This window comes from Nerophis ophidion, linkage group LG21 (genome assembly GCF_033978795.1).
Source record: "Nerophis ophidion isolate RoL-2023_Sa linkage group LG21, RoL_Noph_v1.0, whole genome shotgun sequence".
Taxonomy (NCBI): Eukaryota; Metazoa; Chordata; class Actinopteri; order Syngnathiformes; family Syngnathidae; genus Nerophis; species Nerophis ophidion.
Genome location: NC_084631.1, coordinates 26,491,743 through 26,517,501, shown reverse-complemented (window position 1 = coordinate 26,517,501; position 25,759 = coordinate 26,491,743). Strand labels below are relative to the sequence as shown.

General features: G+C 40.5%; 1 protein-coding gene across 3 annotated transcripts; it reads left to right on the top strand.

The window, feature by feature from the left end:
* The first annotated feature begins 117 nt into the window (after positions 1 to 117).
* Positions 118 to 24,954, top strand: pdk4 (pyruvate dehydrogenase kinase, isozyme 4). Of its 3 annotated transcripts, XM_061882392.1 has the most exons (11): positions 121 to 467; positions 7,557 to 7,698; positions 12,899 to 12,970; positions 18,987 to 19,171; positions 19,289 to 19,378; positions 19,575 to 19,652; positions 21,391 to 21,467; positions 21,539 to 21,637; positions 21,723 to 21,836; positions 23,195 to 23,308; positions 23,424 to 24,954. In XM_061882392.1, exons 1-11 carry the CDS (start codon positions 350 to 352, stop codon positions 23,568 to 23,570), a joined length of 1,236 nt encoding a protein of 411 aa, XP_061738376.1. In that variant the 5' UTR covers positions 121 to 349; the 3' UTR covers positions 23,571 to 24,954. The 3 variants fall into 3 exon arrangements, 2 of the variants coding, with proteins under 2 accessions (XP_061738377.1, XP_061738376.1); XM_061882393.1 differs by lacking the exons at positions 21,539 to 21,637; positions 21,723 to 21,836; positions 23,195 to 23,308; positions 23,424 to 24,954 and having other exon boundaries at positions 118 to 467; positions 21,288 to 21,398; XR_009803515.1 differs by lacking the exons at positions 21,391 to 21,467; positions 21,539 to 21,637; positions 21,723 to 21,836; positions 23,195 to 23,308; positions 23,424 to 24,954 and having other exon boundaries at positions 118 to 467; positions 18,987 to 19,187.
* Positions 24,955 to 25,759: the final 805 nt, after the last annotated feature.

Below are 25,759 nucleotides of genomic sequence, written 5' to 3'. Positions count from 1 at the left end.
TTTTGTGTCATGGAATATAAAATGAAAAACAAATATTTTGTTAGCTGTTGGGTCAGTGTGTATTTTGATCAATTCATTTAAAAAACATTACACTCCGACACGCCCATACATGGCGGCCATTGGCCTGAGTTCATATCAGTCCGTGGTCATCTCCGCCCAACAACACAAACACTTCATTGAGGGGCGAGAAAAAAGGAAGAGTTTGCCCCTTGCCGTCACATTAAGGGGCACACTGTGTTAACCAAGATGGCTGTTGTTTTGTGTTAATGCTAGCTAATTAGGAGCAAACTGGGGGAAGGAGAGCGAGTCACTTGAGCGCTGACAGCTGGGCTCCTAAAGGACAGCAACCATGAAGTTCGCACAGTTGTTGATGAAAAACATCTCGGCGGCCAACATCCCCAAGCAAGTGGAGAGGTTTTCCAAGTTCTCTCCCTCGCCTTTGTCAATGAAGCAATTCCTCGACTTCGGTAAGTGCAGTTATTCTTTGACAGAAGCTCTTTCATTCTGTCAACAATTAAACAGTCAATTTTAATTTCAGTGCTGGTTAGCACTACTGTTCATGGATATGGAGGTTCATTTTTCAAAAAAGTGCAAAGTTGACAACACATAATATAAATTAGTATAGTGCAAAAGGTAATGTATAGTAAGTAATGCATGATTGTCCAGTTATACCTGAAAGGGAGTGGGAAGAAGATAATTTATTTAATCCCACCACAAGTTCTCCATTCAGTGATTATTCACATGAGTTTAACTGTTATTTTGTTCAATGATTATAATACAAATGTATCATAGTGGCATTACCACAGGTAACAATAATTATTACACTGTAACAATCATTTGTATCCACAATGTAGGCATAATGAATATACCAACAATGGTAATAGACACAATACAAACAATGGTAATAGACAACATAGCAATAATGGCAATAGACGACATGGCAATAATGGCAATAGACAACATAGCAATAATGGCAAGGAAACATTGAGTACATGATAACACTTTGAGACAGAGTACAACAACAGGTCAAATTAAAGACCCTCATCTCTATATTTGAACCAGACCCGATGTTTGTATTACAGTTTGAATCAATTAATAGTTTGGCATTGCTTGTGTTGTAAGTCCAGTTTGTTCCATCATTTTACTGTGCATACAGACACACACACAAGTTTACGAGTGGTCTGAGCTCTCGGCAATGAGAAATATCCAAAGTCTAAAGGTATGAGCCTGCACTTGTCTTATAAAAAAATGTAGATTAGTCGGCAATAATTTGTTAAATGCTTTATATAAGATTATTAATGTATTATGTTTAACAAGGTCATCAAATTTGAGCAACTTTGATTCCATAAACAGATTATGAGTATGTAGTAAATAACCAGCGTTGTGAATGAGCCGCACTGCTCTTTTCTGTAATATGATCAGAGGATGAATATTGTTGTGGCAAGTATTCCACCATACTTAGAATAGAATAGAATAGAAAGTACTTTATTGATCCCTGGGGGGAAATTCAGCGCCACAGTTCACTCACAATAGACAATAATAGTAAATAATATATAACATATATTTTATATATAATATATGAATAGTATAAATATATTCTACATATATTCTACACTTAACACAGTATGTAAGGTATGGGAGTACCAAGGTGCAGTATAGAGTACGGAGTGCATTTTCATTGAGGTATAGTTTTGCTTTGTTCATAATTGAGAGGCATTTAGAGATTTTTGTTTTATTATGTCTGACGTGAGGTTTCCATGATAGTGTACTATCAATTATTACTCCCAAGAATGTATTAGCATTTACAATTTCAATTTGGGTACCATCAATACTTATTTTCTGTTCAGACGTTATGTTGCGATTTCCAAACATCACTATCTTAGTTTTATTTATACTCAAAGAACATTTCTTGTGTCCATCTTTTTTTTTTATTATGTTCAGTTCTGTGTTTACTGTATTTATGAGCTCATTATAGTCATCACTACTGTACAATATATTTGTGTCGTCTGCAAATAGTATACATTTCACTACTTTGGATGTATTAAACATATCATTAATATATACATTAAACAGTTTTGGCCCCAACACGTACCCTTGGAGGACACCACAAGCAATTCCAAGAGTATCAGATGAAAATGTACCCATTTTTACAAACTGTACCATCCATCCCATCCATTTTTTACCGCTTATTCTCTTTCGGGTTGCGGGGGGCGCTGGTGCCTATCTCAGCTACAATTGGGCAGAAGGTGGGATACACCCTGGACAAGTCGCCACCTCATCGCAGGGCGATCCCTATTAAATAACTTTTTAACCAGTCACCAGCCAGCCCTTCATATCCATGTCTTTCCATTTTATCTAGTAGAATTGAATGATTAATGGTATCAAAGGCTTTCTTTAGATCAATAAAGATACCAACTGCATATATTTTATGCTCCAGTGCATTAGTAATTTCTTCAATATATTCAGTTATCGCCATTGCGGTTCTTCGTTTGGACATAAAGCCATACTGTCATTGATCATATGATGCTTCTCAAGAAAAGTTTCAAGTCGAGAGTTAAATAGTTTCTCTAAGATTTCTGAGAACTGAGGCAAAAGAGAGATTGGTGTGTAATTGGTTAAAGCGTGTTTGCTGTCACTTTTGAAGAGTGGAGTTACCTTAGCGATTTTCTTTTGACTTTGAAAGCGGCCTGTCTGGAATGATAGGTTCAGAGGTGGGTAGAGTAGCCAAAAATTGTACTCAAGTAAAAGTACTGTTACTTTAGAGATGTATTACTCAAGTAAAAGTAAGGAGTAGTCACCCAAATATTTACTTGAGTAAAAGTAAAAAGTATGTTGTGAAAAAACCACTCAAGTACTGAGAAACTGATGAGTAACCTGATTACGGCATCAAATAATGCACAAAAACATAAAAATAGCAATGAGCAAATTCAGAGCCAGGAATACCTCTTAAGCAACTAAAACAATAATATATATTAAATAATAGTACATTAAAATAAAAAATAAAAATGGCACATTGAGCCACAATAACTTAACAGCTCAGTAGGCATTTATTGATTTGATTGATTGAAACTTGTATTAGTAGATTACAGTACATATTCCGTACAATTGACCACTAAATGGTAACACCCCAATAAGTGTTTCAAATGGTAACACCCCAATAAGTTTTTCAACGTTTATCAATTACTTAATGAATGACCAAGTCGAGGTGATCTACCTCATATATACATATACACACACACACATATCATTTATACACACACATATCATATACATATATATATATATATATATATATATGTATATGTATAAATACATACAGTTATATATACAGTATATAATTTATATTAATTTATTTTGCCGTTTTTGTTGACATGTTAAAGGTGTTTTAATGAATACACATGCATGTTTAACACATAGATTCCTATCTTTCATGAAGACAAGAATATAAGTTGGTGTATAACCTGATTCTGATGACTTGCATTAATTGGAATCAGACAGTACTGCTGATAATGTCCACGTTTTCAAATGGAGGACAAAAAAAGTTCCTGTTTTCTGTCTAATACCACATGAAAGTCGTTGGTTTTTGGCATCTTATTTGTCCAGCTTCCATATACGTTTTTATACACTTTACAAGAAATACATTGGCGGTAAACTCCGTATTTGGCTAGCTTGTTTGCGCTGGCTTTCAGAGACTCTTATTTTGTTAGCGTAGGTGCGATCGAGGGGCACTTTTATTGTGAAGACAGGAACTGTGCGATCAGTCTTTAGGCTTTTGACGGGAAGTACGGTTGAAATAAAAAGTGTCTTTTTTCCTTTACACTTTTCATTGATTGATTGAAACTTTTATTATTAGATTGAACAGTACAGTACATATTCCGTACAATTGACCACTAGATGGTAACATCCCAATAAGTGTTTAAGTCGGGTTTTACGTGTGACGGTCATGTGACCGCCTGGCTCTGTTTGATTGGTCCAATGTCACCAGTGACTGCATGTGATTGGTGAAACGCAGGCATGCGTAGCCTACGTTAAAGCTCTGTCATTAACTAAAACAAACATTAACAGATCGATAAAAAAAAGTAGCGAGCTGAATGTAGATAAATGGAACGGAGTAAAAGTAGCGTTTCTTCTCTAAAAATATACTCAAGTAAAAGTAAAAGTATGTTGCATAAAAACTACTCGTAGAAGTACAATTTATCCCAAAAGTTACTCAAGTAAATGTAACGGAGTAAATGTAGCGCGTTACTACCCACCTCTGGATAGGTTACATGTATAAGTTAAGGGTTTTACAATATTCAGAATTACCTTTTGAACTCGCTACGCTGGATAGTCGAACCTCGGATTCAGGAGGAACGGTGTGGTTTTCGTCCTGGTCGTGGAACTGTGGACCAGCTCTATACTCTCGGCAGGGTTCTTGAGGGTGCATGGGAGTTTGCCCAACCAGTGTGCTTTGTGGACTTGGAGAAGGCATTCGACCGTGTCCCTCGGGAAGTCCTGTGGGGAGTGCTCAGAGAGTATGGGGTACCGTACCTTCTTATTGTGGCGGTCCGCTCCCTGTATGATCAGTGTCAGAGCTTGGTCCGCATTGCTGACAGTAAGTTATACACATTTCCAGTGAGGGTTGGACTCCGCCATGGCTGTCCTTTGTCACCGATTCTTTTCATAACTTTTATTTTGTTCATAACTTTTATGGACAGAATTTCTGGGTGCAGTCAAGGCGTTGAGGGGTTCCGGTTTGGTGGCCGCGGGATTAGGTCTTTGCTTTTTGCAGATGGTGTGGTCCTGATGGTTTCATCTGGCCGGGATCTTCAGCGCTCACTGGATCGGTTCGCAGCCGACTGTGAAGCGACCGGAATGAGAATCAGCACCTCCAAGTCCGAGTCCATGGTTCTCGCCCGGAAAAAGGTGGAATGCCATCTCCGGGTTGGGGAGGATACCCTGCCCCAAGTAGAGGAGTTCAAGTACCTAGGAGTCTTTTTCACGAGTTTACCACGTCAAAAGTGGTAAAGGAACGGGTAAATCAGGCTAAAATTCAAGTTTTACAATGGCCTTCCCAAAGTTCTGACTTAAAACCCCATTTAAAACATTTTTGACAATGCTGAAGAAACAAGTCCATGTCAGAAAACCAACAAATTTAGCTGAACTGCACCAATTTTGTCAAGAGGAGTGGTCAAACATTCTACCAGAAGCTTGTGGATGGCCACCAAAAGTGCCGTATTGCAGTGAAAATTGCCAAGGGACATGTAACCAAATATCAACATTGCTGTATGTATACTTTTGACCCAGCAGATTTGGTCACATTTTCAGTAGACCCATAATAAATTGATAAAAGAACCAAAGTTCATGAATGTGTTTTGTGACAAACAAGTATGTGCTCCAATAACTCTATCACAAAAAAATAAGAGTTGTAGAAATTATTGCAAACTCAAGACAGCCATGACAATATCTTACTTATTTGACCACGACTGTATATACTCAAGTCACCAAACGTAAGTTGAGTATTATTGGCGCTTTTGGAATGTTTATCAAGAGGAACTTGTGTGCGAAATTCTGACTTTTAATGACGAGTTACAATGCATTAAAAAATCCATTTGTCTTCTCGTCTCTCCGGCAGTGGGTTTTAAGTTTTGTAGCAACAAATTTTTCTACACTGATTTTTTTCTTCAATTAATTGTTTTACACTGAATTTTGTTTTAGTTTGAATTACCTCTGGATTGGCAGACCGGGGTGGTGGTTCCTCTCTTTAAGAAGGGGGACCGGAGGGTGTTTTCCAACTCCTCAGCCTTCCGGTAAGGTTTATTCAGGTGTACTGGAGAGGAGGTTATGCCGGATAGTCGAACCTCGGATTCTGGAGGAACAGTGTGGTTTTCGTCCTGGTCGTGGAACTGTGGACCAGCTCTATACTCTCGGCAGGGTTCTTGAGGGTGCATGGGAGTTTGCCCAACCAGTCTACATGTGCTTTGTGGACTTGGAGAAGGCATTCGACCGTGTCCTTCGGGAAGTCCTGTGGGGAGTGCTCAGAGAGTATGGGGTACCGGACTGTCTTATTGTGGCAGTCCGCTCCCTGTACGATCAGTGCCAGAGCCTGGTCCGCATTGCCGGCAGTAAGTCGAAAACATTTCCAGTGAGGGTTGGACTCTGCCAAGGCTGTCCTTTGTCACCGATTCTGTTCATAACTTTTATGGACAGAATTTCTAGGTGCAGTCAAGGCGTTGAGGGGATCCGGTTTGGTGACCCCATGATTAGGTCTCTGCTTTTTGCAGATGATGTGGTCCTGATGGCTTCATCTGACCGGGATCTTCAGCTGTCACTGGATCGGTTCACACCCGAGTGTGAAGCGACCGGAATGAGAATCAGCACCTCCAAGTCCGAGTCCATGGTTCTCGCCCGGAAAAGGGTGGAATGCTATCTCCGGGTTGGGGAGGAGACCTTGCCCCAAGTGGAGGAGTTGAAGTACCTAGGAGTCTTGTTCACGAGTGAGGGAAGAGTGGATTGTGAGATCGACAGGCGGATCGGTGCGGCGTCTTCAGTAATGCGGACGTTGTACCGATCCGTTGTGGTGAAGAAGGAGCTGAGCCGGAAGGCAAAGCTCTCAATTTACCGGTCGATCTACGTTCCCATCCTCACCTATGGTCATGAGCTTTGGGTCATGACCGAAAGGATAAGATCACGGGTACAAGCGGCCGAAATGAGTTTCCTCCGCCATGTGGCGCGGCTCTCCCTTAGAGATAGGGTGAGAAGCTCTGCCATCCGGGAGGAAGTCAAAGTAAAGCCGCTGCTCCTTCACATCGAGAGGAGCCAGATGAGGTGGTTCGGGCATCAGGTCAGGATGCCACCCGAACGCCTCCCTAGGGAGGTGTTTAGGGCACGTCCAACCGCTAGGAGGCCACGGGGAAGACCCAGGACACGTTGGGAAGACTATGTCTCCCGGCTGGCCTGGGAACGCCTCGGGATCCCCCGGGAAGAGCTAGACGAAGTGACTGGGGAGAGGGAAGTCTGGGTTTCCCTGCTTAGGCTGTTGCCCCCGCGACCCGACCTCAGATAAGCGGAAGAAGATGGATGGATGGATGAATTCTTTTTATACAGAATTTGTACATGCTGAATTCTAAAAGACTGTATTTCATTGTAGCTGAGATAGGCGCCAGCGCCCCCCGCAACCCCGAAAGGGAATAAGCGGTAGAAAATGGATGGATGGATGGATGTATTTCATTAAACTACATTTGTCAGCATAATTTTTGCAGTTCACAAAATGTAAACGCAAACATTTCAGTGATTTTTGTAAAGAAGACCCAACTGAATCACCTCCATAAATGGACATTGTTATTACAGCAACTAAAATGTTGTTGACATAACATGAATAGAGCCCATCGTACTGTTTCAGATTAAAAAAAGAGGTGCTTTTGGGATTTTGTAGAATTCCCATCAAGAGTTGCAGAATACAGTTTCTCATCTGGACTTAATACATTGTCCAAACCAAAGGCTATGGTATTTTGAAACAAGGCTGCTTCATTAAAATTCATTTGCAGTGTGACTTCTTTGTGCCAATGTGACTTCAGGCTCAGCCAATGCGTGTGAGAAGACCTCCTTTGTGTTCCTGCGGCAGGAGCTCCCTGTCAGGCTGGCTAACATCATGAAAGAAATTGATTTCCTCCCGGACAAGCTCCTCAGCACTCCTTCCCTCAAACTCCTCACCAGTTGGTAGGCTACACTGTCTCTTTTATTCCGCTCCAAAGGCTACCAGAGTCACCCTGATCCCCACCTTTAAGGTTAAGAGTGCACTTTTCACACTGCTTGTTTTGCACTTATTTCCCATTGTGCCAATTTAAGGATGATTAACCCTTCTAATGCATAAATGACCTCAGATTAAAGGGGACTTCATGTATTTCTTACATATTGGTACCTGGTTTTGTGTATTTGGGATCTGCACAAGAAAATGTGAAATCAAAGCGTGGAGAAACGGCTGAGCAATTTGAGCATATCACTGCAAGTTTGCACCAAACTGAAGCAGAATGAGTTCAACGCCAGCCCAGAATGTTGAAATAACATCTGAACGCCGGCCATTTATCCATGAAAATATGGAAAAGCTTCTTATGGCGTGTTTGATGGCAAAGCAGCTTGAAGGAGATACTATATAACAGTGTTTTTAACCAACCTCGAGAGAGACGCCAAAAAATATATTTTTCTCAGCAGTGGTCCACAAGTTTCAAAAGTGCAAAAATGATGACTAAAGTGGAACACCAGTATTTTCATTTGTACTTTAAATGTATTGATGGTTTGTTCATAAAACATATAATATTAGTATTCATTGTTAATTTAGTTGGACTTTATTAGCACTTTTTAGCCCTAATTATTTTTCATCGGATATTCTTTTGCGTTATATTTAATTAGTATTAATTTTTGTAATTAGTCTGACCTAAGCCTTGATAATAATCTGTGTGCATTTATATCATTTGACAAACTTTTTTCCGTCAAACTGTAAGTAGGTTAGATCACTATTTCAGTGGTAATATTTAAATGAGGCCCCTCTATACTGCAAATGTTGGGCCTCAGGGTCAAAAAGGTTAAGAACTCTTGCTGTAAAAAGTCTACTCTCTAGTGTAAATGCTGAACATTATTATTACATTACCTCATGAAACTACTGCAGTAATTAGTAGTGTATTCTGGTGTATTGTTTTTATACAACAGTTACCATCTAGAAGTTTGTCTTGTTAAAAGGCATGTTACCTGTTGAAATTGGGCAAAAAAAATTGTTTTCAATTATTTTCAATGGGAGATGTTGATTTGAGATATAAGTGTCTTGAGTTAAGCGCTCAGTCACAGAACCAATTAGGCTCTTAAAGGGGTCATATTGTGATTATTTTCTACATGTAAACACTTCCTTGTGGTCTACATAACATGTAAAGGTGGTCAAAATGTTGCATAGATGATGTTTTACAGACCATCTGAAGAGATGGCCAAAAGGCCATCTCTTCAGGATGGGCCGTTTTGTGGGCGCTCTTATTTACGTGCCTCGACTTTGACAGCGTCTTCTCCACGTCAGCCATTTTGTAGTTTTTAGCGCTTCCATAGCGAGAATAGTGACAGATTAAAAAATAAATAAAAAACTAACTAAATATCGACCTAGCGATGTCCAAACCTAATGGTGGATAGTGCCGCCCCATTCTGTCACGTGGGGGCACTATCCACCAATCAGATCACATGGGGGCACTATCCACCATTAAGGTCACATGGGGGCACTATCCACCATTAAGGTCACGTGTGGGCACTATCCACCATTGAGGTCACGTGGGTTCACTATCATGTAAAAAAATTAATAAAAACTAACTAAATATCAACCCAGCGATGTACAAATCTACTGGTGGATAGTGCCGCCCCATTCTGTCACGTGGGGGTACTATCCACCAATCAGGTCACGTGGGGGCACTATCCACCATCAAGGTCACATGTGGGCACTATCCACCATTAAGGTCACATGGGTTCACTATCCACCATTGAGGTCACCTGGGGGCACTATCCACCAATCAGATCACGTGGGTTCGCGATCAACCATTGAGGTCATGTGGGGGCACTATCCACCAATCAGGTCACGTGGGGGCACTATTCACCAATCAGGTCACGTGGGTTCACTATCCACCAATCAGGTCACATGGGCGCACTATCCACAATTAAGGTCACGTGGGGGCATTATCCAACATTAAGGTCTCGTGGGGGAACTATACACCATTCAGGTTACGTGGAGGCTCTATATACTAATCCGGTCAAGTGGGGGCACTATCCACCAATCCGGTCACGTGGGGGCACTATCCACCATTAAGGTCACGTGGGGGCACGATCCACCAATCAGGTCACATGGGCGCACTATCCACAATTAAGGTCACGTGGGGGCATTATCCAACATTAAGGTCTCGTGGGGGAACTATACACCATTCAGGTTACGTGGAGGCTCTATATACTAATCCGGTCAAGTGGGGGCACTATCCACCAATCCGGTCACGTGGGGGCACTATCCACCATTAAGGTCACGTGGGGGCACTATCCACCATTCAGGTCACGTAGGGGCACTATCCACCGTTCAGGTCACGTGGGGGCAATAACCACCATTAAGGTCATGTGGGGGCACTATTCACCGTTCAGATCACGTGGGGGCACAAGCCCCTATTAAGGTCATGTGGGGGCACTATCCACCATTCAGGTCACGTGGGGGCACTATCCACCGTTAAGGTCACGTGGGGGCAATAACCACCATTAAGGTCATGTGGGGGCACTATCCACCGTTCAGGTCACGTGGGGGCACTATTCACCGTTCAGATCACGTGGGGGCACTAGCCACTATTAATTTCACGGGTGGACACTATCCACTAATCAGGTTTAGGCAGCTGAGTTCCGTGCATAACTTGACCAATATTTCAGGAGTTATGAAGACAGAAACATGTCTAGTAAAAGTTTTGGGATCATGTTCTTGTATTTTGTAGAAAATAAAAGGGTACAAGACAACCTGGGGAATAACACGATTAGTATTTAATGAGCCCAACGATCGCCTTCTACCTAACTTTGTATTAGAAATGGCAGCAGCGAGGATGCATGTCCTACTTAGGAAGTAGATGTATGGACTACTATGGTGGACTCACTTTGGGTACATTTCGACCATATATGTACTTATCTGCTGACGTCACACTTGGGGGGAAAAGTCACAAAGTGTGCATATTCTAAACGTTTGAAAAACGTGTGAAAGAAGGCAAGACTGTTTGATCAATATCTCCACCATGACTTCATGTTTTGATTTCACATTTTCAGGACTTTTTTAGATCCCAAATCCACAAAGAGTAGTTGCTTTTGCATAACAGGTGCCCTTGAAGTGGAGGTGCTCCTGTACTACTTTGCTGTAAACATGCAAAATGAAAGTTGCTGCGATCATGCGGTTGTTGATAGGCAGGTTTCTACCTGCATGTTTGCAGCTGCACATGAAGGTGATGAGTCATACGCAGGGAACACCCAGACTAAGTCTCATTATACAATATTCTTCTTATTCTTCTCCAATATTCATATGTAGCCTTCCACCATCGTTGCTCAACCAACCTGACTGCCATTACCTAAAATGTCTTATCAGGGATGTGGCTTCGCAGCAAACTGCCTGATCTACAAAAGTTTGTAATTGATCAATAATATTTTCCAAAGTGTAGAGGAATTCAGAATTTTTCCCGGAAGTGCATGCCGGAATCCGTTTTGAAGGGCCAGCGTCATTGTTCACAATCGCGCTACATGTAATATTTACCAACTATTCAGTGGAAAATAGCATTGCAGCAGCTGTGATAGGATGAAGAAATACTGCCAGTCATTAGAAAAGAAGTCCCTGCGTCATTACGAGGAGCAAACAACCCTAATTGGATGCAAGGATCCGTACAAGATGGACAAGTCTGAGTGGAGTAGAGACCACGCCATCTTTCCTGGCTGGACTTTGTGAACTACTTCTATGTTCAACCCAGCCCATTTTACACCTTGAAAGACTTTCACAATGATAAGAGTAAATACACCAATGGCGGCTTTGTTTGTGAATGTTTTATCTGTATGAACCCATTGGACATCAAGCCAGGCTGGAGTCATGCACACTCTGGATAATCACTGATAACCAATCTAAGGTCATGTCAGTACACTGGTGCAGGTTTTGAGCCGGGGGGCAACAAGAATTGCTAGTCCAGCTCGTCGCCTCTCACTGCGTGCAACGCCAGTGTGGAAGAGACTTCAGCCCCTCTCAACAGAACTGGTTCCAGAGCCTTTGCTGTGGGTTGAAGTGAGTCCGACAAAATCCAGCCGGAACTTATCCACTAGTTCGGGCTCCTTACCCCCAGCGAGATGTTAGCTTATGTAGCCGAGGATCGGACCGCCAAGTGCCCTGCCTTCGGCTGCCGCCCAGCTCACATTGCACCCAACCTTTATTGCCCCTCCCATGAGTGGTGAGCCACGTTGCCTCTTTGTGCTGTGCCCGTCCGGGTCCCATGGGGACAGGCCCGGCCATCAGGCCCTCGCCATCGTGCCCCAACTCCGGGCCTGGCTCCAGAGGGGGGCCCGGTGACCCCTCTTCCGGGCGAGGGAAAACTGAGTGTCGGTTCTTGTATTTCCATAGAAGTCTTCGAGCTGCTCTTTGTCTGATCCCTCACCTAGGACATGTTTGTCTTGGGAGACCCTACCAGGGGGCATTGAAGCCCCCGGTCAACATAGCGCCGAGGATCATTGAAACTCCTCTACCACGATAAGCTGTCCTTCAATACGGATATCGGCAATGCATCGTGGGAAATTTAAATAAATCCGAACCCCTCTATTGAGGGCTCACTCCAAAGTGGTTTTACTCCAACCAACAACATTTGTTTCTTGTTGCGGCTGGCGTGTCTGGCTGCAGTTATGTTTTTGTTTTAATTTGCACGCTGAAGTTGCTAAGCAGTGTTTGGCATTTCCTAGAATGGTGCCACAGAAATGACTTTAACACAACAGTTCCGTAACACACTTGACCCCAGTATGATGCTTTTTTTGTCGGGGCTATCTTGTCACGTGAAGTCACTCCACAAGAAAGGTCAGCTCCCCTCCCCCACGCACATCTCATAACTATATTTGGCACACGTGCCCGCTGTGCTGCTCCACAGTCCTTGTTGCTGCACAGTCACATGCTAATGGACTGCAGGTGATAAGTTTATGTGCCCAACAGCAGCAAATGGAGAAGTTGAGATCAGTTGCTGGTGACTGCATGTCACCTTTCACCTACTTTCTCCGGCACTGGAGCTTTGGCCCGCACGTGGCATGGCATAAACAAATCTTCAAACAAGGAATTCGCTTTGAATGAAGAACTACGTCTCAAGCATTATCAATACAAACAATCAGATTGATGTTTTCTATCTGTTTCCCGCAGGTATTCGCAGAGTTTGCTGGAGCTTATAGAGTTTTTAGAGAAGGATCCAGACGACAAGGACGTCCTGACTAAGTAAGAAAGTCCCCACACGCAAAAAAAAAAAACGAGATTCCTGGTTTGTAAAAAGTGGAAGCAGTTTAGTTACACTGTTAGTAGATGACACTTGACTTGTGGAAGCAGCTCATATATTTGGTTCATGTCAGATAAGGTTATGTCACACAATAAATACATACAATCCTACAGCTTGACCATGGTAAACAAAGGTCTGCAAAAAAAGGTTATTTAGTATTCAATCAAATATTTTCATAGATTAGCCAAAAATCTGTTGACAACCTTCTCAATATGTTTTTTAATTAATCCACGAAATAATAGCCATTTAATCATCTTTACACTCGTTTCACATACCGATGTGTTCAAAATATTAGCAGTTCCACATCACTAGCAATATGAATCACTCATTTTGTTAGAATTTCAACTTCTACACCGCAAGTAAGTTTCTAGAAGGTTTATTAGTAAATGTATAGAAAACTAACTGACTCAACAGGCATGACATGCATGCTGCTGATTCTGTGAAACTGAATCCTTTACTAAAAGGGGCGTGTTCAAAAAAATAGCAGTGCTCAGGTCCGTAAGTGACATCATTGATTATGTAAAGGAAAAAAAAGGTGTTAAACCGGTGGCCGCTATTTAAGGGTCAAGGCAACTGACGCTGCATATGCTGGCTGTGCATTTTTCCTTGAAAAAGAGAGTAAAATAGGTTGTTCCAGACACTGTTCAGAAGAAAATTGTTCTTTGTTTATGAAATTAATGAAAGAGCGGAAAACCTATAAAGAAGTGCAGAAAATGATAGACTGTTCAGCTAAAATGATATTAAACGCTTTAAAATGGCAGCCAAAACCAGAAAGGCGAGGAAGAAAAAGAAAAACTACTATTGGAATGGATCAGAGAATAACCAAAATGGCAAAGGCTGAGCCAATGACAAGCTCCAGGAGGATCATAGATCTAAGATGGCCTGTGAGTACTGGAACAATCAGACCACGTCTATGTGAAGCCAAGCTACCAGCAAGAAGCCCCCGCAAAGTCCCATTGTTAAAAAAAAGACGTGCTGAAGCGGTTACAATTTGCCAAAGAACACATTGACTGGCCTAAAAAGAAATGACGTAATATTTTGTGGACTGATGAGCGTAAGATTTTTATTTTTGGGTCTTAGGGCCACAGACAGTTTGTCAGACGTCCTGCAAACACTGAATTCAGGCCCCCGTACACAGTGAAGACAGCGGTGCAAGCATCATGATATGGGGATGTTTCTCGTACTATGGTGTTGGTCCTATTTATCGCATACCTGGGATCATGGATCAGTTTGAGTACATCAGAATACTGGAAGAAGTTGTGTTGCCATATGATGAAGAGGAAATGTTCTTGAAATGGGTGTTTGAACAAGACGATGATCCCAAACACACCAGCAAGTGAGCAAAATCATGGTTTCAGACAAACATAATTCAATTAATGGAGAGGCCAGCACAATCCCTGGACCTTACTCCCATTGAAAACTTGTGGGCTGACAATAAAAATGCTGTTCATGAGGCAAAACCAAGAAATGCAGAGGAATTGTGGAACGTAGTACAAACCCCGTTTCCATTTGAGTTGGGAAATTGTGTTAGATGTAAATATAAACGCAATACAATAATTTGCAAATAATTTTAAACCCATATTCAGTTGAATATGCTACAAAGACAACATATTTGATGTTCAAACTGATAAACATTTATTTTTTTGCAAATAATCATTAACTTTAGAATTTGATGCAAGCAACACGTGACAAAGAAGTTTGGAAAGGTGGCAATAAATACTGATAAAGTTGAGGAATGCTCATCAAACACTTATATGGAACATCCCACAGGTGTGCAGGCTATTTGGGAACAGTTGGGTGCCATGACTGGGTATAAAAGCAGCCTTCATTAAATGCTAAGTAATTCACAAACAAGTATGGGGTGAGGGTCACCACTTTCAAAGCAAATTGTCGAACAGTTTTAGAACAACATTTCTCAACGAGCTATTGCAAGGAATTTAGGGATTTTACCATGTACGGTCCGTAAAATCATCAAAAAGTTCAGAGAATCTGGAGAAATCACTGCAGGTAAGCAATTAAATTACGGATGTTTGATCCCTCAGGTGGTACTGCATCAAAAACCGACATCAGTGTGTAAAGGATATCACCACATGGGCTCAGGAACACTTAATAAAACCACTGTAAGTAACTACAGTTTGTCGCTACATCAGTAAGTGCAAGTTAAAATTATCCTATGCAAAGCCAAACCCATTTATCAACAATACCCTGAAACGCCGCCGGCTTCTCTGGGCCCAAGCTCATCTAAGATGGACTGATGCAAAGTGGAAAGGTGTTCTGTGGTCTGACGAGTCCACATTTCAAATTATATTTGGAAACAGAGGACGTGGTGTCCTCCAGAACAAAGAGGAAAATAACCATTCGGATTGTTATAGGCGCAAAGTTCAAAAGCCAGCATCTGTGGTGGTATGGGGGTGTATTAGTGCCCAAGGCATGGGTAACTTAAACATCTGTGAAGTCACCATTAATGCTGAATGGTCCTTACAGGTTTTGGAACAACATAAGTTGTCATCCAAGCAACCTTATCATGGATGCCCATGCTTATTTCAGCAAGACAATGCCAAGCCACGTGTTACAACATCGTGGTTTCGTAGTAAAAGAGTGCGGGGACATTCCTGGCCTGCCTGCAGTCCAGACCTGTCTCGCATCGAAAATGTGTGGCGCATTATGAAGCGTAAAATACGACAGCGGACACCCCGGACTGTTGAACGACTGAAGCTGTACGTAAAATAATTCCACTTTCCAAGCTTCAACAATTAGTTTCCTCAGTTCCCAAACGTTTATTGAGTGTTATTAAAAGAAAAGGTAATGTAACACAGTGGTGAACATGCCCTTTCCCAACTACTTTGGCACGTGTTGCAGCCATTAATTCTAAGTTAATTATTATTTGCAAAAAAAAATAAAGTTTATGAGTTTGAACATCAAATATCTTGTCTTTGTAGTGCATTCAATTGAATATGGGTTGAAAAGGATTTGCAAATCATTGTATTACGTTTATATTTACATCTAACACAATTTCCCAACTCATATGGAAACGGGGTTTGTACAATTGTCCTGGGCTGCAATACCTGTTGACCGGTGCCAGAAGTTGGTGGACTCCATGTGCCACAGATGTGCAGGAGTTATCACAAACTGTAGTTATGCAACTAAATATTAGTTAATGATTCTCAAGAAAGTTGGATATGCAAGCCTTTCTTAGTTTATAAATTACATTTGAGTTTTGTAAAGGAATATGTCAGCACGGCTATTTTTTTGTTTTCTATTTATTGACTTTCTTTAAAATATTATCAAATTCAATTACTTTTTTCCAATTTTCTGGCTTTTAAATAGAATGTGCAGTGTCCCCAATGCATTTGTGTTTATTAAAATACAATTTCTTTGAAGAATTTTGAGGTTTACTCACCTTTTTAAACACACTTATATTATTATGAACATAACTGTACATACCGTAGCTTTCAGTGTGTTCTATGGTAGATTACAGTGTTCACTGGCAGCGTCATGGCGATCACCATCACCCGGCCACTTCAACATAGCCACGACGTGGGAATATCTCCTCCCCTCCCGAGTAATTCCTCAAAGTTAGACCTGGGAGACCATTTGCTGAAACCACAGGAGTAATTTGTTTGATCCAATTGGCAACCAAAGCTACGATTATTAGCATCATTGTTAACATTCGGTGTTGTTAGCAATGCGTGTCTTGCATTCAGGGCTTTGCAGTGCTAGCATTTTACTCGCATTTTTGCAACTAAAAGTGGGTTGTGTGAGTGTTGGGAATCATAACCATAATAATGTTTATTTTGTGTATGTCCTTTAATAATGTGTATTGTGTATATGTCCTATAATAATGTTTATTGTATCTATATCTTATAACAATATTTAGTGTGTGTATGTCCTATATTCATGTTTGTGTATATGTCCTATTATAATGTTCATTGTGTGTATGTCCTATGTTTACTGTGTGTAAACATAGGACATACAATAATGTTTATTGTGTGTGTGTGTGTGTGTGTGTGTGTGTGTGTGTGTGTGTGTGTGTGTGTGTGTGTGTGTGTGTGTGTGTGTGTGTGTGTGTGTGTGTGTGTGTGTGTGTGTGTGTGTACTATAATAATGTTTATTTTTTGTATGTCCTATGTTTATTGTGTGTATGTCTTATAATGTTTATTGTGTGCATGTCCTATAGTAATGTTTATTGTTAAAGGTCAATTGTTTTCCTGTTTACACATGTCATCTTAAACCAGGGCACTTTATTTCACATATTTTTCTTTTGTGTCCTTGTTAGCTAAAACATTGAGGGTGGGCTAAATGTTTCTTTAATGAAGACTAGAGATTATATTTCACTTTTTTAATATTATTTTTTCAAAGTTTTTTCATACCTCAAAACACCTCTTAAGTTGGAAACCTCTTATTCAAAACCTACTTTTCTTGTGTTGGTACCTGTTTTTGTTTATTTCGGATCCCCATCAGTCCCACATATGTGAAATCAGGACATGATGGGGATATTTAGTTACGTTAACAAATATTTCCATGTGATGAGTTAGTTTATAGGTTAAACTATCCATCCATCCATCTTCCTCTGCTTATCCGAGGTCGGGTCGCGGGGGCAGCAGCCTAAGCAGGGAAGCCGGGGTTAGACTACATTGACTATATTTTGATCCATATGGCCCAGCCCTACACTCGTGTTAGGGACAGTGCTGGAACACTTTAGGGATGTTGTCTGTGTTTGATTGTTACAGTAGACATTATAATGGCATTGTGTTTATATCCATGTACATGTGTACTTTGTTTGAGTGTTAATAAGGGAATTGTGATATTTAGGACATTTTATATTGCTACTAAATCATTTCAGTGTTACATAGAATGTTCCGTGCTACTAATTGTTTTCCTTTAGTAGCATCAGTGCTACAAGTACAGCCCTGTGTTGTCATCCCACATGGCTCAGGCCAAAACTGTGTCTTTGGTAATTGATAGCAGTCTTGTTAGCCTGAAGTCCTGCACCAAGTCCGATGCTCTGGCCCATTGTTGTCTCTTGATAACGCCCACGTCAAAGTCTCACCAATGTGGAGATGTGTTTCTGATGAGGCAGGAGTTGAAAATGAAGTGCATCAAAAAGTTGATTTTTGCAGTGAAGTAGCGCCAAGATTAGCCGCCTGTTGTGAAAACGGAATGCCGCTCGGTAAAAATTTTTTTTACTCGCCACAATACAATAAATATAACACAAATACTGCAAACTTAATACCTAATTTAACACATTATTTAGGACAAAAAACATCTAGAATATGCTTTTGAAAAATTATGTATTTATCGGTGTTTTCAAACATTAATTTTCCCGTTCATAATATCACTTCTGCGTTTATTCATTAAATTTCAATAAAAATATGATCTAAATAGAAAATGTATTGAACGTTAGCCCTTAGCTGTAGGTACTCACTGTTCCTCTTGCCTAAACGCCACACTGAGCTGCTGTACGGGGAGACCATCAGACGAGACACCCAAACAAGCTTGCTCATTGGCTAACCGTCTGGCTTGTTTGTTATCGCCTCCATTGCCTCTCTTAGCCACAACGTTTGTGCTCATCATATTTGGATGATTACAATCATAAGACTGTTAGTTCCAACCAGTTGTAGTTGTAGAATCTTTATTAGTCGCCAGCGAGAAAGTATATTTTGTCAACAGAGGTCCCAGAGTGGAAGTATATTCATAATGTTAGTAAAAGATCTGGTAAAAACTCTGCGCTCAATTACATGGGGCGTGTACGTGTCAAACAGACATCAAATGTCAAGGTCAAATCTAGTGGAGAAATGCTCCCAATTGCAGGAAATGGAGTCCTGATTTTCAAATGTGTCTTTTGGGGTTTGTGCTGATCAAAATGTTGCTCTTTTTTTCCCTGAAGGGCACTCACATGCCTGCATTTAGGATGATCGATTTTCTCTAACAATAGATCCCTCATGTCTTTGTCCTCAGCTTCACACAGAATCTGATCACAATCCGCAATCGGCACAACAATGTGGTTCCCACAATGGCTCAGGGCGTGGTGGAGTACAAGGAGGCCTTTGGTGTGGACCCCGTGACCAACCAGAATGTCCAGTATTTCCTCGACCGCTTTTACATGAGCCGCATCTCCACACGCATGCTCATGAACCAGCACAGTCAGTATAGCACTCGGTGATTATCAGTGACTTCATCATCACCTTAGATTAGGCTAGACATTGGGACTTTAAATATCAAATAAACTGATATATTTGTTGACTTCAATCTTTTCTTAGCATTAATCTTCGACGGCAGTGTGAACCCGGCTCACCCTAAGCATATCGGCAGCATTGACCCCACCTGTGACGTGGTAGAGGTTGTAAAAGGTAATGATTGATGGATGTCTACACAGAAACACACTCCATGTGTGTTTTTTGGACAGATTAGCATGTTTACAGTAAGCATACGTGGTTGACTGAGGAAATGGACAGGTCAGTTTGGGTGCTTAGTCAGTTCACTTAAAGATGAAAAACATCATCTGTGTTAATGGAAACATTTTATTTTTGTGTTTCTTCCACATAGATGCCTTTGAAACATCAAAGATGCTGTGTGAGCAGTATTATCTGACCTCCCCTGACATGGAGATCACACAAGTCAATTGTAAGTCTGCAATACCTTTTTATTGTAGAGCTGCCATATGTTCATAGGTGTCTTATTCATTAAAAACATGCTTCTAATATTTAGCTCCAGTAGGGATGATAACAGCGGTAGATCTTCCGATGGTTTGTATTACCATTTGAAAATAAAATGATTGAAGAACTGTGATTAGTAAGTGCAATTACATAAACTCACAAACATGAAAACAAGATACATTATCATCTTTACCCTTTAAGAATTGTCGTACCCCATATCTAAACATACATAAACCCTTTGCTGTCTGGGCAGCTGAGACTTTCAATTACATGTTGAACCTGCAGGCTGTGCTCTCTCAAAATAGTGATGGAGAGTTACAAGAAGAGGTGTTTTACAGAGGTATTTTTAGGCTGCGTTCAAGGACCGCTGAACAGAGTATATAATATGTCATACAAGATTGTATTTGTCACACACTTTTTATTTAAATAAATCTCAAAGTGTTACAGTACAAACCCATTTTTAAAACCAGCGGTCTTCAAACTACTTTACGCCCAAGTGCAGCTCGAATAGACTCCATCCCCTGCAACATGGAGAGACAAAGGGTAGAAAAATAGATGGATGCATCAAGTAGCTTTTTAGTTTACTTATATTTGAAAATTTTTGTGGATGATGCCCCGCAATGCGGTGCGACCAGACGGGCTGGATATGTGTCGCCTTGGAAAGGATAGTGGCGCTCTTCGCTTTGCAGAAGGCGAACTTTCTTACCACCACCGAACGGGTCATGTTTTGGCCTGGGCTTGTTTGTATGTCAGCAACATAACTCAAGCAGTATGGACAGAATTAATGTTCACAAAACAATTCCTTTTATCCACAACGAGTAACAACACACTTCACTTCCTGCATTCAGGGTTCAGCCACATCAGGATTCTGGGAAATGTAGTTTAATTACAGAGCCAATGCTAAAACTCCACTCATCCAGATTTGGTTTGATACCGCCACCCATCACGGTATTATTGAGAAGACTTTGAAATGAAGCAGGTTGTAAGAAACAGGGAACATGCTGAACAGTAGCTCTTCTAGCAGGGTGTATTGTAGTTCTATTTTAGTTTCTTGATTTCAGTGTGTACTTTGTGAGCACATTCATAATAACTGATTATTTTGGTCACCATAACCGTGATATGAAATGTTAATTTCGTTACATCCCGACTTCCAAGGTAAGCAAAAATATTAGCCCACCACCTATATTAACAATAATGTATCATTTAGGGATCTAGCCATTATAGGCCGGGCAGATTATCGGCGCTGATATTTTGCATTTTAACATATGTCAGCATCAGCCTTTTTTAAAATATTGATCAAAATGTTTTATATTTATTACTATCATTTCAAATGTAAGAATCCTCCAACAAGCGTTGCACCCATTTCAAAGTGCTCAGCTTGGTTCAGATGCGGTCTCCAGCATTTTCCCGCCCTTGGCGCTATCTGATTAGTTAAAAGCAGAAGCCGGGATATTTTGCATCTGTTAACACAAACCACGCACAGGTAAGAGCCAATCAGAGGCTAAGGTCTGGAAACTCAGGAAATTGTAACAGTCCTTTGCATGTGACAAGTGGCTAGTACGAATGGATGATGTCTACATGAAAGGTCCAATCTCTTTGACAGTTCTTGTATGCAGGTGTACCTAATGTAACAGCCAGTGAGTGGCACATGTATAGATGGAAGAATGGCATCACTACCTATGATGATGTTTCTCAATGTTGCACAGCCAAAAACCCCGAGCAGCCCCTCCACATTGTCTACGTGCCTTCGCACCTCTACCACATGCTGTTTGAGCTCTTCAAGGTACAGTCCACTATAACAATGTTTGGTATCACCACGCCCACCACTTCTCTTTGTCATCTTCTTTTGATTAGAACGCAATGCGAGCGACGGTAGAAACCCACGAGTCAAGTCTGGTGTTGCCTGCTGTCAAAGTGCGAGTCTCACTGGGAACTGAGGACTTGACTATCAAGGTGAATGAGTTGAAACGTTATGGCACACCAGATAAATGTTTGGCTGCATGAAAAACCCATGCGTTGTTCCCAACTGTGTGCTTAGATGTCTGACAGGGGAGGAGGAGTCCCTCTGAGGAAGATTGACCGTCTCTTCAGCTACATGTACTCCACAGCTCCCAGTCCTGTGCACTTGGACAACGCTCGCAACGCTCCCCTGGTGAGACTTGGCTAGCATTTGTTGTCGAGGGCATGACACAGCGCGTGTTTGCTTCTCAAACCTCAGCATTGTGCTAAAGTACAATCTGCAGTCTGCAAAGCAATACCTTACTATTCAAGTCCAACGTTTTGCAATGACAAATCAAATTATTGGTTTTCATTTTCAAAACCAATACAATATCAAGATTTTTTTCTACCTTTTGGGCTTCCCTCAAGTTTAGTCCTGCGGTTATGGAAGGTAAAAAAAATCTCAACTTCAGCTCAATCTGTTGATTTAAAGTATTATATTTTTAATGTTTTATGCTATTTTTTGTGACAGAAAACCTTGTTTTTGGGGCAAAACCAAAATATACAACATTTTCCCCCCAACAACAATTCAAATGTGGAATATTGGATGTATAACTGGAGCCTTGAATTCATAGCAATATAGATTTTATTCATTATTATTGTTTGAGCAATAATAGTAAATAATAAAAACACTAACATCTTCAGGGTCCCACTCATGAAAATACATTTTTATTTTTTTATTTTTTTTTTACTTTCAACGCTTGAATGTCAAGATCAACTTCAGCTCTCTCTGTTGATGATACATTTTCATTATTTATTTTGTTTGTTTAATGCCTTTTTTATCACAGAAAACTTTTTTTTTATGGCAAAGACACAAACAATGCAAGATTTTACCCAAAACTATTTTAAAGTGAAATATTGTACATGAAGTAATCGAAGTCTGAAATAGGTCAATAATTCATAATAACATTGATTACTTTCATCATTATTTTTTGAGCGATGGCAGTTTAAAAAAAAAATCCTATTTAAATTCTAAGGGATCCAAAAGTGCCCCACTCATAGAAGTGTTAACAAATAAGTCGTACATCATTTAGATTGTTGTTACTATTAACTCTCTAATCTCGAGAGCAACTTCAGATCTAGCCGTTGATTATTATCAGTTTTAATTAATTTTATGATTGTTCAATGTCCTTTTTCACAGGAAACTTTTTTTTTCTGGCAAACACACAAAAATATGCAAGATTTTCCACACAACAATTTCAAATTTAAATATTGTATGTGAAGTAATTTAAGCCTGGAATTGGTCAATAATTAAAACAAAATTGATTTTTGATGGCTTATTAGTGTAGAACAATGAAGGTTTTAAAGGAAAAAACTACCTAAATGGCAGCTTTGTGTTATTCCAGTCAACATTGCAACATTTTCTTGTCAGATTTCACCTGTTTGCTCTTTTATTCCACGTGCTAATGTTTTTTTGTACGAGAATTTTCCGACTGTGCTGCGGGCCACACTTTGGACACCCCTTTTGTTACGTGTAAACAGAGGAGGGCTGTTGTCTCCTTCCTCCCCTAGGCTGGGTTCGGTTACGGCCTCCCTATCTCCCGCCTGTATGCCAAGTATTTCCAAGGAGACCTGCAGCTCTACTCGATGGAGGGCTACGGAACGTCAGCTGTCATTTACTTGAAGGTGACAGCAGCACGAGCCACGTCCAAAATAACCAGCAGCTGGGCACATGCCAATGAACACCAGTCATACTGGAGGTGCCCTTTTGTCAGCGCTCTTATGTTGGACTCTTTCACAGGCCCTGTCCTCAGAGTCAGTGGAGAGGCTGCCCGTGTTCAACAAGTCGGCCTTGCGCCACTACCAGGCCACCACAGAGGCGGACGACTGGTGCATGCCCAGCAAGGAACCAAAGAAACTGGGCAGAAGCCAGTGGACACACTCCTAAAAGATGAAAGGAGGTTGTGGGGAAATAATGGTTTGGAAAGAAACACGTCTGGCCAGTTGCGATCACAAGATAACAGAAAGCCACGTGTTCTTGACAGCATGAGATTGACAATTTGCTGCTGTCAATTTGGGCTTCTTAAATTATTCTCACCCCATGGAACTAGCAGACTAGCTGTGTTGAATTGGGCTTTTTTAATGGGAAAAACATCAGAAATTGAGTTATCTATGACCACGTCAATTTAAAACGTGGACACAGGTTTTATAAACAATATTGTGTTAAAGTTGCTATTTGTAAAATTCTCTAGAATTCTCAACTTAGTAGAACAGATGACGTGAAAGGTTGTCGTGAAGGCAACATTTCTTTTTTCAATGACAGTTTTAATGGAAATGACTCGTGCTTTATTGCAACAGTTTTTTCTGCTATAAGGGACCGACCGCTACCAGCTATCATTTTACATGTAGCATCTTTAATGAACACTTACCGTAGCTAGCACTTCCTACTGGTTGGGAGCAAAAATTCCCAGAGGAAATGACTGTTTTAATTTTAGAAGAAGACATTTTACTGTATTAGAATATGTTCTTACATCTGGCTTCATATAAAGTGCTTCCTGTCACATAATCGATCACCCAGCTATTGAATGTTGCCAGCAAAAAGCCTGTTCCAAACAGAACAATCCCTGCAATACTTCATGATGCCAGTGAGCTTTTTATTGACCTTTATCTGCTAACTCACTAGTTGTCATGTGTTTGCTGCTCAGCTAATTCAGCTGCTTATTTTGGCCCTAATACTGTAAAGAAGCACTCGAAAACATTTTAGGTATTATAAATTTCAACTAGAAAACAAATATTGCAGTTTCTTTGAGAACAAAATATTACTGCAATATTCGGTAGATACAAACTGATGAACTGCGGTCGTACCATATTTGAATATTTTAACTTTTGAAGAACATTAGCAAGTAGGATGCGTCCTGAACTAATCTGCTTGATGAATGATCATTTCCAAATAGGAACAACTCGATGTGCTTGCTTGAAATGAGTAATGTAATGTGTTTGTTAGTGTATTTGCACTAGAATGTTATATTATTTTTGCATGAACACTGTCCTGCAGTAGCAACGAAAATGTGTTATCTTAACAGCAAACTACCTTTAGAACTAAGAGTCAACAATACAGTAGATCCCATTACAGTACATATTAATATACAAGCTGCATTTATGGGTGTAAAGCATCTTAACATACTATTTGGACATTTTACCTCTCAACTGATTTCTTCTTTAGCAAATGGTTAAGATTTGAAAGGTTTGTATTTCAGTCTAACATCATCATTCTCTTATTGATGTGGTTCACTACTAACCTGACAAAATATAAATAAATAAAACACCACAAATACTGTTTAATCCTTTGGTACAGTAGCTTCATATACATGTTGCTTGCAAGAAGCTAAAACAAAGAATGTGAGATAAGGAAACACACAACAGACACAGTCCACTGGCTTGCTTTGCCCAGCAAACATTTATATTCTGTCTCGTTTAGTCCAAAAGTATCTTAGCTAACAGAAATAGTTACAGCCAGTTGTTTTGTGCACCTACTACTCCGTGTGCGCACCTTTTTGGATGGCAGCTGCAGCGTTGTATCAACACTTGTCAAACTGGCACGTCTGTCAATCCTACGCTGATCATATTTCATCTCAGAGTTGCAAAACAGGTCACAGGAAATCAATTTATTTGCAGCGGTTTTATTCGCTGTTACGAACAGGCTTAGACGTCTGAAAAGTAGATAAATGAATCCCTCCAATTAGAGCAAATGCAAGATGTTTAGTCCTAACAGTCCTTCTACGATTATTCTAATCCTCAGATGTGTGTTTGGTACTGATTCTATGTGATAATGGTTGATCACTTATATTGGACAAATATAAACATCTCTAACATGAATGTACTAATATAGTAATTCGTAGGTGGTATTCGGTCACGTGTTAAAGTGATGGGCCACCACGGCTATTGTGCAGAAGACAGTGTGTGAACTGAGTACGCAAGGGGCCTAGATCTTCCTGCAAAAAGCAGATATGAGCAAAAAATCTAACTATGGAATGATATAGATCCCAATACTTTATCAAAAACGGTTTGTGGAGTGATATCAAGGATTATACGTTTGCCGCGTTCCCTGACATTAACTATTTCGTGCTCCAGACATCA